Source organism: Sus scrofa, chromosome 2 (genome assembly GCF_000003025.6).
Source record: "Sus scrofa isolate TJ Tabasco breed Duroc chromosome 2, Sscrofa11.1, whole genome shotgun sequence".
NCBI lineage: Eukaryota > Metazoa > Chordata > Mammalia > Artiodactyla > Suidae > Sus > Sus scrofa.
Window position 1 is genome coordinate 69,796,708 of NC_010444.4, and position 14,149 is coordinate 69,810,856.

The 14,149-nt window shown below is 51.4% G+C and overlaps 1 protein-coding gene across 25 annotated transcripts in view; it reads left to right on the plus strand.

Moving 5' to 3' along the window:
- SMARCA4 (SWI/SNF related, matrix associated, actin dependent regulator of chromatin, subfamily a, member 4) overlaps positions 1 to 13,594 on the plus strand; it is a 93,127-nt gene extending 79,533 nt beyond the window's left edge. For 10 of the 25 annotated variants that reach the window (XM_021083832.1, XM_021083833.1, XM_021083836.1 and 7 more), the window contains 3 exons: positions 9,739 to 9,847; positions 10,123 to 10,224; positions 10,972 to 12,712. In XM_021083832.1, coding sequence (XP_020939491.1) covers positions 9,739 to 9,847; positions 10,123 to 10,224; positions 10,972 to 11,358 — 598 coding nt within the window. In that variant the 3' untranslated portion in view covers positions 11,359 to 12,712. Of the gene's footprint in view, positions 1 to 9,738; positions 9,848 to 10,122; positions 10,225 to 10,971; positions 12,713 to 13,090 lie in introns of those variants that run through there. The other 15 variants (XM_021083834.1, XM_021083838.1, XM_021083840.1 and 12 more) reach the window with 6 other exon arrangements.

A 14,149-nucleotide genomic window follows, 5' to 3' on the forward strand; every position in this document is an offset into this window, starting at 1 on the left:
AAAAAAAGAAAGAAAAACTGGGGCAATGTAACCAGCCCCCCAGGCAAGTTATCAGGCTGAAGCATTCTCTAGGAGAGGACACCGCAGGCGGCTCTAGGCTCTTCAAAACAGGCCCCGGGGGAGAAGGGAGAGTGCAGAGGGTGGTGGGCCTGGGAGCCCTTTTCTGAGGGCCAGGGAGGCCTCCAACTTCTCAGAAGGCCGTGCTGCCCCATCAGTTGGAGCCCGAGCAGGTGCTCCCGGAACAGGTGCTCAGAGAGTGGGAGGCAGCCATCCACCTGCAGGGCCTGGTCTAGGGTCATCACTCTCCTGGGCACCCAGCCTAGAGCCTGACATAAGATGTATTGAGAAAAATGCTGGTCCCCATCCATCATCAGTCCTCAGGCCAGCCTGAGCGTGGATACAGGTGGCTGTTAGCCCTGTGGGCTCAGAACCATGGGAGGATTAACCCAGGTGGCCTTGTTGAGCTGGGTGGAGGTTCTGACTCTGCCACAGAATTTGCTGGAAAAACCCCCCACGTGCCCAGTTTATAAGTCCATTTTGTCCCCTGGCTTCACTCCCACTGGTAATCACCATAATAGAGACAGATCACATCAAAACAACAGAAAAAAACTAGCATGTTACTAGTTTTAAGGGTCTCAGAACTAGAATTACATAGAAGTGCAAAATAGGACAGGTACAGATATTTGAACATTGGCACCAAGAAGATTTGGGTAAGCTATTCACAGCCTGCCCCTCCCTGAGTCCCCTGTGGGACCCTGTGAAGTGCTCAGTGTGCACTGCTTCTGCCCTCAGGGAAAAGAGTAAAGGAATGTTCATTAAAATAAGAGAGGGCAAACAGGCTAAGAGAAGGGTGTAAAATGGAAAATTCCAAACGACTGGGGGGAAAAGGATGAATAAAAAGGATTAATAAAAAGGTCCAAATAAATGAGAAGTCCCCAGAGTTCCCACTGTGGCACAACGAGATTGGCAGCCTCTTGGGAGTGATGGGTTGCAGGTTCAATTCCCAGCTTGGCACAGTAGATTAAGAATCCGGTGTTGCCTCAGCTGTGGCTTAGGTCGAAATTGCGGCTCGAATCCGATCCCTGGCCTAGAAGCTCCATATGCCGCAGGGCGGCCAAAATGAAAAAGAGAGAGAGAAGTCCACAAAATACAGGTAAAATTTAAAATGAAGCCAGGAGACAGCTAGATAAAAGAATTTAAAAACAGATTGAGAAGTGTCAAACTTCTGAGATAAAACTAGTTAAAAATGGAATTTAACTAAGGTTAAAATTTAGAGGGAGGAGAGAGAGAGGCTGCAGGGCCTCCAGGGAGGTGTAGAGTGGGTCTGGCAGATAGTGGCAACATGGTCTCCAGCTCCCTAACCCCTAGACATCCCAGCCCCTTCATCCGAGTAGTCCAGGGACCCCCAGCACCCTGAGCTCCCAGTGTGGCGATTCTCTGGTTCCTGCCTCTTCAACAGTGTCTTGAGGCCTCTTGGAGCCGCTCAGGACTTAGAGCTGCAGGTGCTAATGATGGGGCTCCAGGCAAGAAGCACACTTCTCAAGACTCTGGTCACTCAGCCCTGCAGAAAGTGGCCTTGGGCCTCCCTGTACTCACCTGACCAGCTCCATCTGCCTCTGGCTGCAGCTCTTGGGCTTGCTTTGCTTCTCGATTTCATCTCTTTGATCCTGAGAGACATTCATTCTTTGTTGTGAATGGGACACAGGTGCTCTGTCCTTTGTCCTCATCACTGACAGCTAGTGTCTCTGAGCACCTGCCACAGCAGAGCATGGTGCCAGCCAGCACACACACTTGGAGTAGATGCCCTGCCTGAGAGCCAGCCTACATCATGATCTGGCTTCTGTCGCTTGCTCTGTGACCCTGAGCCTTGTGTCTCTCTTCTCTATAATGAGGGTTTCAAACTAAGTGATTTCAAATCCAGCTTAGCAGGGGGTAGTGGTCAGGTTTTCTTTAAAATTAGAGACTTAGATTTCACTGTTGAACATGAGTCCTCAGATGTGTCTTTGGCACGTGTTAAAACAATTGGTTCATTAGAAATTTTGGTTCATTAGACAATGAATCAGCATCATAACCTACAGCCAACCCAGCCCTCAGCCTGAGGACCCTGCAGTAAAGCTTCCCCCCTCTCCCTCTTGGTTGGAAGAGTGTGCGGAGTGTGTAGGGCAGGCAGCCTACAGACCTTTCTTGTGGGCAGGTTCCTTGATGAGTATCATTTCCTTTCACTCGTACCTGAATCAGGACTTCTTCTATACCGCACAGCCATAAATCTGACTCTGAGATTGATCTTTTAGGGGTGGACATCCGGCTGGTGGAGGCTCTTAGTGCTTATTTGTAAATGGATCTGTCCCAGACGCCTCACTTTTCCAATTCTTAAAATATCCTTGACTTTGTAATGAGTTAAAAAATGGTATCTAGAAAGTAATTTTGTGTCAATACCTATTTAATATGTCTCATTATTTCATTTTCCAGTTTCACGTGTGCTGTACATACATGTATCTGAGATTCTGTTTTAGGTAAATGTTCTGCTGCTAAATCAGTTTTTAAAAGCCTTAGCTATTCATATCCAGAACCCTTGCTGGCTCACTCAGTTCAGTGGTTGAGAGTCAAAAGAGAAGATAGCCCCAGGGTGAGACGCTGTCACTGAGAGGTGTCATGGGAAGGGGGTCTAGGAAGAAGAGTGGGGCTGAGGGACAGGGAGAGAGGCGAGAAGGATCTGTCTCCAGCACCATCTTCACTTGATTGCTTCTGCCTGCCTGAGGCTATGGGAGCTCAAGGGGTAGTGTTGTGATTTATTTGCAGCATCTGTCCTGCTCAGAGGATGAGGAATGGAAGGCACCAAGCAGTATGACATCATCCCCAATTTGAACTTTCTGTTACTTTTAGGATTCATACCCTAGGTCAGCAAACCAAATCTGCACATCAGTGGAAACACAGATCTGGCCTACCACTTGTATGTGTGTATTTGGTGAATTAAGTTGTTTGGGGGTTTTTTTTGGGGGAGGTTGCTTGTTTGTTTGTTTTGTTTTGCTTTTCAGGGCCACACCTGCAGCATATGTAAGTTCCCAGGCTAGGGGTCTAATTGGAGCTATAGCTGCTGGCCTATGCCACAGCCATGCCAGATCCTTAACCCACTGAGCAAGGCCAGTGATCGAACCCGTGTCCTCATGGATACTAGTCGGGTTTGTTACCGCCGAGCCACAACAGGAACTCCAAGATTTTTTTTTTTTTTTTTTTTTTTTTAAGGAAAGGGAAAGGAGTTCTCTGGTTTTTCAGCAAGTTAAAGGTCCGTCATTATTGCTGCTGTGGCTTGGATTGCTGCTTTGGCACTCATTCAGTCCCTGGCCTGAAAACTTCCACATGCCACCAGCAAGGCAAAAAAATTTTTGTCATTTTTGTTCGTCTTTTGTCTTTTTAGGGCCACATCCACAGCATATGGAAGTTCCCAGGCTAGGGGTTAAATTGGAGCTACAGCTGCTGGCCTGCATACAGCCACAGCAACACCAGATCTGAGCCTCAGTCTATGACCTACACCACAGCTCACAGCAAAACCAGATCCTTAACCCACTGAGCAAGGCAGGGATTGAACCCGTGTCCTCATGGATACTAGTCGGGTTCATTAACTACTGAGCCACAATGGGAGCTCCCAAAAATTTTTTTTTGATTTATTAATTTTTTGGCCATACCTGTGGCAGGGATCAAACCTGTGCCATGGCAATGACAATGCTGAATCCTTAACCTGCTAAGCCACCAGGGAACTACAAGACTTTTGTTGTTGAGTTTCAGAGTATCAAAAGAATATTTCATGATGTGAAATTATATAAAAATCAAATTTCATTTTTCATAAATGAGGTTTTACTAGAACACAGATAAACTCTGTTTATCTGCATGTTCTCTGTGGCTGAGTTGGTAGAGTGGAGTAGTTGTGGCAGAGGTTGTATGGCCCACAAAGCCTGTAATATAGACACTGGCTATTCATAGACCAAGTCTGCTGATTTAGAACAGCACATGGGAAAGGATGGGAGAGACCCCTGACTTAGCCTAGGGGACCTGTGCTCGGGTCCCGCCGGCCACCAGTTTTCTGTGTCTAGGCCAGCTCTCATAACCTCTCTGCTTTCTTCATTTGTTCAAATCGATGGATGACCCTTAGATCCTGAGAGTCTGTGGTTCTGTACCTTTCAGGGGACTGATGATCTCTTCTCATTCTTTGTTTCTCCTTCAAATGTTGTAATTTTGTTCAAGGACACATCAAAGGATATGTCAATTTAGACTTTCTGGCTCTATGTGTCAGGAACATATTTCTGAAGTCCTCAAGCAGAAGAAGGATTCCTTAGGCTTGGAGTCCATGGAGGAGTTGGTGGAGACTAGCTTTCAGGACCCAGAGCCATCTGCCTCCCCTCCCCTTCTCCTCTCTGGAGAAACACAGCTCTGGGGACCGTCCTCAAGACCTCACACCCCAAGAGGAAAGCAACCTCTGCTTCCCCAATTCCTGGTAGAAAGGCCCAGGGAAGGGCTTTTATTAGGTAGCCTGTGTCCCAGGCTCTTGCCTGGACCAGTTACTGAGACCAGATGGCTGAGGAGCTGTGCTTGGTCCCATCAGTCTTGAAGGGGAGAGGCTGGGACTCAGTGCCAGGCAGCCCCACCAGAACCTTGAGTTGATGTCGGGAAGGGCACCTTTCCACAGGGAGGCAGACATCGTGTGGGCAGGTCGGATAATGGGAGTCCCCAACTGGGCTGTTGGGGCCCCAAGGAGAAAGGCTTGTAAAACTAGACGAGGCCTCCCCCCGCCACGTGGTCAGACTTGTTGCCACAAATCTCGTTCAGTATGAAATTACAGCTGGGCTAGTTGTAGCAGAAATTGAGGGCTCCAGACAAGGTCTTGGTCACTCTGAGCCCCCCCTGTGTCTCATGTCCTCTTGTGATGGAGCCAGGGCAGTGAATGAGGTGGAAGAAAATCCCCTCTGCAGGAGGTGACCTCTAGAGGCAGGAGGGTAACAACATTGTCACACGTATCGGCAGCCACCATTGCTAGTGTTGCCAAACCAGGTGACAGCCCAGGCTGGAGGCACTAAGGCCATGGTGGGCACTTCCTTCCTTAGTGTCTGGATTGGGGTTGCAGGGTGAATCCTGACAGCCTCAGGACATGGGGCAGGGCCAGAGATGGAATTCCAGACCACTCTGCCTGCAGAAACTTCTTTAGAGTATGTCTCACAAGACAGGTCTTGGGCAGAGCAACACGCTGGACAGTAGGACTCCTGGTAGTTGCTGCCAGGGTCCTTTCTGGAATGGGGTGATATAAATGACCATGCAGGTGCAGGGAGATGAGGCACCCTTCTTCAGAGATGATCTTGATGAGACCCGAGTTTGAACCCTGCTCCATGACCCTGAGACGTTTACCCTGAGCCCTTTCTTCAATCAAAAAATGTTTATTGAGCATTTCCTGTATACTAGGCTTTGTTCTTAACGCAAAAGATAGAGCAGTAAATAAAACCAGTGAGGTCCATGCCCGCGTGTCTTATGTTCCAGCTGGTGAAGACAGACAAGATATGTTGGATAGGATCAGAGCTGCTCTGGACAAAAGCTAAGCAGGGTAACCAGCCTTGTGCCTAACAGTTTGCAGTGGTTAAAATAGCAAAGCTTCTAGAGGGAAATGCAGTACTTCTGTGACATTGAGGTAGGCAAAGATTTCGTTAACAAGACAGGAGAAGCACCATGTATGAAAGGAAAGATTGGCGTTCTCTTGCGGTGCAGCATATTAAGGATTTAACATTGTCCCTGGAGCAGCTCGGGTCGCTACTATGGTGCAATATCAGTCCCTGACCTGGGAATTTTCCCATGCAGCAGGTGCAGCAGATAGATAGACTGATCGATTGATTCCCATGCAGCAGGTGCAATAGATAGATAGGTGGTAGATTGGACTTTGATCCATTCACTTTCTAGCCTAGGAACTTTAGCATGATGCAGGTGCAGCCCAAAAAAAATTTTAAAAAGAAATCGCTAAGATCCATTCATCAAAAGACACCGTCAAGAGAATAAGAAGACACGCTGTAGACTAGAGAAGGTGTTTGCAGTAAACATTTCAACAGAGAATTCCTCAGGGAAAAAAAAGAACAGGTTCTGCCTGAGAGGTCCTTGGCTGACCTGTGAAGATGTACGCAGCTTCAGTGCTCATCAGGAAATGTTAATTAAAACCACAGAGATTTAAAGAAACAAAAAACAGAGATGCCATTCCCCACCAGGTTGTAGGATGGCTTATCCTCTGCCAGAGCAGTGGACGTGGACTCAGTCACTACCAAAGCTGAGTGCCCCCGCCTAGGACCAAGCACTCCACCACCAGGTACTCTCCCAAGAGATGCGAGCCAAGTGCTCACACATGAAATTCTGCAGCCACTTAACCTTGTAATATCCAAGGCCGAACATGGCCCAGGTGCCCATCAACAGCAGGTGGGCAAGCATGTTGAAATACATGAGCTGCTGCCATTCCATGTGTGCCGATAGAGACAGGTCTTCCAGACAGTGATGAGGGGGTAGCCAGGCCTAGGAGCTCTCCCTGTGGGATCCTGTGTGTAGTCTCGAGTTTAAGGAGAGGCTGAGCTTGGCGAGGTGCTAGAGGTTGAAGCACTGGAGATTTGAGCCTTTGTTTTTCATCTCAGTCAACGTTTTTGTAAGAGGTGACATTTCCTCTGAGGTGAGGGTAGGAGCTGGAGTTTCCTGGGAGAGCAGCTGCTTTAATGATTTTGAGGTGGCTGTGAGGGGGTGGAGAGGTGCACTGATGTCAGAGGTCATCCCGAAAGGCCAAACAGCCACCAGAGGGCTGTGGGTTTTATCCCCAGCGAGGAGGGGACTGGCGAGCAAGCATGGAAGGCTCTCTCAGCCAAAGCCAACCACACCAGTCCCTGGTGTGTGTGTGGTAGGGGTGAGGGGATTCTCCAGGGGACTTTTAAGGATTAAAAATGATATCTCAGCACTTTAGCAACTAAACTCTTATGGCAGGGGCTTTCTAAGAGGTCCTAGCTGTTAGGATGGTTGTTTTTTGTTTTTTGACTTTTTAGGGCCACACCCAGAGCATATGGAAGTTCCCAGGCTAGGAGTCAAATTGGAGCTGCAGCGGCCGGCCTACACCACAGCCACAGCAACTCAGGATCCAAACTGCTAGTCCTGCACCCTGGACCATAGCTCACAGCAATGAGGGATCCTTCACCCACTGAGTGAGGCCAGGGATCCAACCCAAGTCCTCATGGATACTAGCTGGGTTCGTTGCCACTGAGCCACGACAGGAACTCCTCAGGATGGTTTTGTTTTTGGCCATACCCTCCACGTGCAGAAGTTTCCAAGCCAGGGTTCAAACCCGAGCCACAGTAGTGACACCGGATCCTTAACCTACTAGGCCACCAGGAAACTCCTGTCAGGGTGGTTTTAAAAGGCCTCCTTGGTCCTTGCATCCTGTTCCTCCCTCATGCATGACCTGTTCCAGGCCATCTGCTCTCAGCACATTGCTCCAGGGAAGGGTTGTCAGGCCAGGTGGGCCTTTATTCCTCAAGGATGCGATAACCCCAGAGGTTTGTGAGAAGATTTTACTATGAAACTTTCCTCTGTATCATGGCTGCAGAGTCTTATTTCCTGTGCTCCCTGAAGGGTCAGGCCACCTGTGTGGATGACACAGGTGAGCATGGGGCAGGGTGGCTCAGTGAGCCTGCCCCTGGCACCGAGCACTCATCCGTTAGTGGGCTGCAGAATGAGTTCAGTGGGTCTAAACGGACATTTCTAAGATGTGAAACAGAGTAGGAAATAACCAGCACCCACTGCACTTAGAGAGACTGCTGACCAGGCCCTTCTGTTGTTTTATGCAGGGGTGTGGCCTGGTCAGAAGTGTAGGGTGACCAGCAAAGCTGGCTCTTTGCTTAGAAGGTCTTGGGCGGAAGAGCTGGGCCCAGGAGGGTTGAGGAGTCAAGGGTGGATCTGGGCCCTGCTGTGCTTTAAGACCGGAATTTCCCAAAGCAAGGGGGCCCAACTTCTCTCCACTTAATCAAAGTAGAGCCCCTGCCATGTTTGGTTACTTGTCCTCATTTTTCTTGCAGTTCATATATACAAATTCCATTTTTTCTGTGACCAAACCACCTACCAACTTGTTCATAAGAGAAAGGAAGCCTGTGCCTCTGGGGAGGGGATCACAGGTAGAGAACGATGACCTGGAGCCAGCCTGCCCCCATTATCAGTGATGGGCCGGCCCCACATGAGGCGGGATGTGGCTGAGAAGGCACCTGGAAGGAAAGGGGGGCCGGCCCCAGCTTGCTTGGGAAGGAAGGTGAAGGCCAGGGAGGGCAGGCTGAGCTCCTCGCCCGTTTTCCCGTCACAGTTGGAATAACGAGTTGAGTAAGATCGTGAATGCCAAGTGTCTGGCCCAGAGCAAAGATCAGATGATGGCAGTTGTCCAAGGCAAGTAAGATACAAGGACCAGGTTCCAGCCTCCCGTCTCAGGAGGTCCCCCAATTGTGGGAGGAGAGCCAGGGGCCTCGTGCCACCCAGAAACCCCAAATTGCAGCTGCCTCAAGGAGTCAGTCCTGGCAGAGCTGCTCCTTAAAACCATTGTGAAATCAGGCATCCCATGACAAAACTCAAAAAGCAGTTGTGTTGTCACTGCTGTCTTCCCGAGTAGTAAACAAAGATGACGATAGGATGCACTCAGGTTGTACAGACAGATGGCCCATGCTGTGGGATGGCACAGGCGGCCAGCCTGTCCTTTGAGAATTACCTTGAAAGGACAAGGAAAGAAGCGGAGGAGACAGGGAGGCCAAAGCTGCCAGGAGCCACCAGGGCTCAACCCTCTGGCAGCATGGAGACCGCATCCACCATCTCTGAGAAGTGACTTTGTGGAGCCCGGGTTGCAAAGCAACCAGGGAGAAGCCTGGGTGGTGAGCAGGACCTGAAGTGCGTGGGGCCTGGGTAAAGAGGACCGCAGAGCAAAGGTCCCCAGCTCCATGGATGGCCTCGCTGGGCTCTGCCACCGTCTCTCCAGGAGACCGAGTCCTGGCTCAGGAGGCTAAAGGGAAGCCGAGGGTTGAGGTCTCTCAGTCCACTCCTCCCTCCTCGTGCAGGCGTAGGAGAATGTCGTCTCCGAGCTCTTGTCCCTGCCACACCCTGGCAGCCCAGTGCTCAGCCACCCATGGCACGTCTCTCCTCTGCGAAACAAGCGTGTGAAAAGGACTAGAAAACAGCTTTTATCGTCCTTTAGCATCTCGCCAGGGGGCATTTTTCCTTGGGTTTCTGCCAGATTCTCTGAAGTTCACTGCTCCTAAGTGCTGCCTGCTAGAGGCACACGACCTGCTTGGAAAACCGGTCTCCGAAAACGCCAGCACTCATTGCTCCCTGCACAAGCAAACTGATTTTTGCATCACACATTAGGAGAATTAAGATGCTCCATCATTCAAGTGCCGAGGCTTCTGCTGTGTATGATGCAAGAATCTGTGATGTTTCCTCCAGAGCTGAGAGGCGTGGGAGAAGTCGGGTGGGTTCAGAGCCTGGATTGAAATGGATCGGGGGCCTCTCTGTGTACGGCTGCCCCTCAGGAATGTTAATTCCTGTATGTGACAGTACACACACAGGAATTAACTCGAGTCGGCTTTGAACTTCTCACCTTCTCTGTCCACAAGCGATGAGGAGGTGGCCTGTTGGGACTCCAGGTTGGGGGGCTCCCCAGCAGGTGGGGCCTATGAGTGACACCCACCATGTCCCTCCTTGCAGTAGTAGTGGACGTCAGCTCAGTGAGGTGTTCATCCAGCTGCCGTCCCGAAAGGAGCTGCCTGAGTACTATGAGCTCATCCGAAAGCCTGTGGACTTCAAGAAGATAAAGGTAACCCTGCATCAAGTGTGGGGAGGGCGGGTCCTCTCCCCAGGCATGCCCACTTCAGTCTTTGAGGGATTCCCATCCGGGGCCTTGGGCCCCTGGCCAGGGTCCCGGGTGTGTCAGCCGGCAGCCCTTGTGTGTAGTGGGCCTGGGCCCCCAAGTCTGCACAGAGCCCAGGGATTCGGCCATGACCTTGTTATGCAGAGACACCCCCGCCCCCAGCCCCGGGGGTCCCTGGGCATGACGGAGCCCCAAGGTAAAACTGCTTCTCCCGCCCACAGGAGCGCATCCGCAACCACAAGTACCGCAGTCTCAACGACCTGGAGAAGGACGTGATGCTGCTGTGCCAGAATGCGCAGACCTTCAACCTGGAGGGGTCTCTGGTGAGCAGCACCCCTGCCACACCCGCAGTGAATCAGCCCTGTAATTGGGGTATCCCACTCGTTACAGAAGCAATATGTGTTCATTACTGAAAAAAAAAGGCAGGAGATAAAGACAAGCAAGGTAGAGGAAATAGGAGTTCCCTGGTAGTGCAGCAGATTAAGGATCCAATGTTGTCACTGCAGTGGCCTGGGTTCAGTCCCTGGCCCAGGAACTTCCACATGCTGCGGGTGCAGCCAAAAAATAAAAACAAAAAATAGTGGAAACAGACTCAGTCCTGTCCATGCAGGAGAACCCTGAGAACAGCCCATGTACATCTTGGATCTGTTTGGATTCACTAGGGGACTCTTGAAAGTAAGCCTGCACTGTCTCCTGTCCTGTGATTAAGTCCACGTGCACACACAGAGCCCAGACTATGAGTTCTCCTGAGTGTTGGGATGGGTACCTTCTGGAAGAGATTTGCTAGTCATAAAATTGGGGAAAACTCTGGCTTTAACGAGAGGCATGCATTTCTCACATTGCTGCAGACCCTCTCAGAGCCTTTAAGAGGATGCTCACCGATTCATCAAGGGAGGGAGGAACCCATGGCTGTTTCTGAATGACATGCCTGACCTTTTGCCTGGAACCTTTTCATCCTGGTGGGCTCGGGCTGGGAAAGGATTGTCCAGCTGTCTTTCTGCCACGGCCAAGTGGGCAGGCAGCTCCCTTGCATTGGGCCATGCACATGAGCCCTGTGTATCTCCACCCAGATCTACGAAGACTCCATTGTCCTGCAGTCGGTCTTCACCAGTGTGCGGCAGAAAATCGAGAAGGAGGATGACAGTGAAGGGGAGGAGAGCGAGGAGGAGGAGGAGGGCGAGGAGGAAGGCTCGGAGTCGGAGTGTGAGTCCCAGGTGGGGGTGGGTGGAGCTGCACTGGAGGGAGAGGACCTGAGGCCCCATTCCTCCACCATCTGCACGGCTCCAGGGGGACCCTCCTCTCCCGAGCTCACATCTTCTTTCTTCTGGTCCCACCCCAGCTCGCTCGGTCAAAGTGAAGATCAAGCTTGGCCGGAAAGAGAAGGCCCAGGATCGGCTCAAGGGGGGCCGGCGGCGGCCGAGCCGTGGGTCCAGGGCCAAGCCGGTGGTGAGCGATGATGACAGTGAGGAGGAGCAGGAGGAGGTAAGGCCCTCAGGACCCAGGCCAGGCGGGTTACTGGACATCCATGCCCATGCAGGTGCCAGACTCCATTCTGTGGTCCCGTGAGGGTAGATGCTCTGGTGCCTCGGCTTCTCACATGTAAGGAAGCTGAGGCTCAATACTAAATGCCATGTGACTCAAGCCCTGGTCCACGTGACCCTCAAACCAGTGCGCTTAGAGCCAGTGGGCATCTGGGGTTTAGGCAGGTCATCCATCCGGTTCCCGCTGCCCAGAATGTCTGGGCTGCCATGCTAAGGCCGACAGGGACAGTCTTTATCATGTTGGGGGGACGGGAGGCACTGGGAATGGCGATGCCATCAGACAGGCCCCAGCGCCCTCAGCACAGGGCCCTCCACAGCCAAGGCTGCCATAGTGTCACCACTGCATGTGACACAAACCATGCAGCCCAGGCCTCTGCTTGTGGCTCTGTCCTGGCCTCTACAAGGACTTCTAAACAATGGTAGTGGGTTAAAACATACACAAAAAACAAAAAACCCGTAACCCAAAGTCATAAAAACAGAACGGAGCAGACACTGAACATGGGCTGTGAGCGGTTCCTCAGTGGGGGACCCCCTGGGCCTGGGCTGTGGTCCCCACACACCAAGATGAGCTTCGGGAGCGTCAAGCCCACAATGGACAGTTTCATGGGTGTGAGCGGCAGGAGCAGACTCACTCACTGGGTTTAACTAAGCTTTGTTTCTAGCTGCAGCCCAGTGCCTGGCCCTTCCGTTCATGGGACCTGGGCGATTCACTTCACTTCTGAGCCTGTCTCCACAGCTGTGAAGCAGGGACGACCCAGGGCCTAGCTCCCAGCAAAGCACCATTTCATTGTCATTATTTTTCTTGTCTAACTGCAGTAGCAGCAAAACCAGGTGCCCCAGGATAAATCTGACTGTCAATGTACATGGTCTTATAGGGCCATTAATGACATTGTAAACGTGGAGAGGGGTGGCCCTGTTTCTGGAGAGGCGTGTCTTGGCTGTAAAGCTCCTCATCTGCCCAGTCAGGATCCAGCAGGGTGTTCTGTGGCCCTCGCCAGGCTGTTTAAAATGTTCAGACAGAGGAGTTCCCGTTGTGGCGCAGTGGTTAACGAATCCGACTAGGAACCATGAGGTTGCAGGTTCGGTCCCTGCCCTTGCTCAGTGGGTTAACAATCCGGCGTTGCCGTGAGCTGTGGTGTAGGTTGCAGACGCGGCTCGGATCCTGCGTTGCTGTGGCTCTGGCGTAGGCCGGTGGCTACAGCTCCGATTCGACCCCTGGCCTGGGAATCTCCATATGCTGTGGGAGTGGCCCAAAGAAATAGCAAAAAGACCAAAAAAAAAAGTTCAGACAGAAAAGCAAAGATCTTATGTAGTCACGAATGGCCAAGGTAGCTGTAAAGCCACAGGTCAGGAGCACAGGGACAGACAGACCACGATGGTACGGAGCTGGGAGGGCCCAGCAAGCTTCCCAGGTCCCAAAGAGGAGTGGGTATGGGCACTGGGGCAGCCCCTGGGAGAAAAATGATGTTGGGATTTGGCCATGGCAGCACCCACAGCCTCATGGAGCTCGTGTGTATCGTTCACTGGGGAAAGCAGTTGTACCACCTATGTTGGTGACTGGGTGTGTTTAAAGCCGGGATTGGTCCCAGTCGGGGGGCTTGCTCCTGTGGGCAGGACTGACTCCTACTCTTTCCTGTCCCTCTTTCAGGACCGCTCAGGAAGTGGCAGTGAGGAAGACTGAGTCCCGACATTCCAGAGTCTCGCCCCCAAGCCCCTCGTACCAGAGCCAAGCCGGCTTAGCCCTTAGCAGTAACGGCTAGCAGCAGATGTAGTTTCAGACTTGAGATAAAACTGTATAAACGAAAATCTTCCATATTTATACGGCAGAGAAGATGTAGGACTGTTTGTGTCTGGCCCTGTCCTGGCATCAGTAGTGTTTGTAACAGCATTAGCTGTTTAAAACAAGAAAAAAAATTATGAATTGGGGAACACACAACACCTGTTTTTCTTTTCCTTCCCTGGCAGTACTGTTTTCGGCCACAGTTTGGAATCACTGTAGTTTAAGCTGTGGATGCATGTGTGTAGCCGTCCACTCCTCGTACTGTATTTTATTGGACAGGTCAGACTCGCCGGGGCCTGGGGTCCGCAGGCCCGGCAGGGGTATGTCAGTGTCACTGGATGTCAAACAGTAATAAATTAAACCGACAGCAAAGGTCTTGCCTTCTGGTGCACTCATTCCCGGCTCCTGGCATGGTCTGCATGGGGCCTCGCCATGTCCAGGACCCTGTCCTCCCATCATGAGACCCCAGGGGGCGCCTTTCACAGGGGAGGAATCCAAGGCCTCACACCATCTGACCGCAAGCCTGGACTCTCCCTGGCTCTCTCACCACTGTCCTTCATCATTCGTTCAAGCTGGCCCAGCCATGCAGGTAGCAAATAGCTCAGTCCTGTCCCTGCCTGCGGCCAAAGTGGGGTTGGGGAGATGTCACATAAACAGGCAGGTGCAACCCACCTGTCAGCCATGTCACAGGAAGCCCCAGGTGATCAGGGAGCACTTCCAAGTCCAGAACTTGCTTTGGGTTCTGTTCTGTGGTTCATATTTCTTCATTAAGATCTTGTATTCATAAGTCACTATTATCATAATATCCTTTAATTCTTCAGATGTGGTTCTTTTTAGTTCTTTGAACATATTTATAATGACTGTTCTTAAGTCCAACACCTGGACCCCCTCAGAGGATGTCTCTTGTCTGCTTTGTTCCTCAGAATA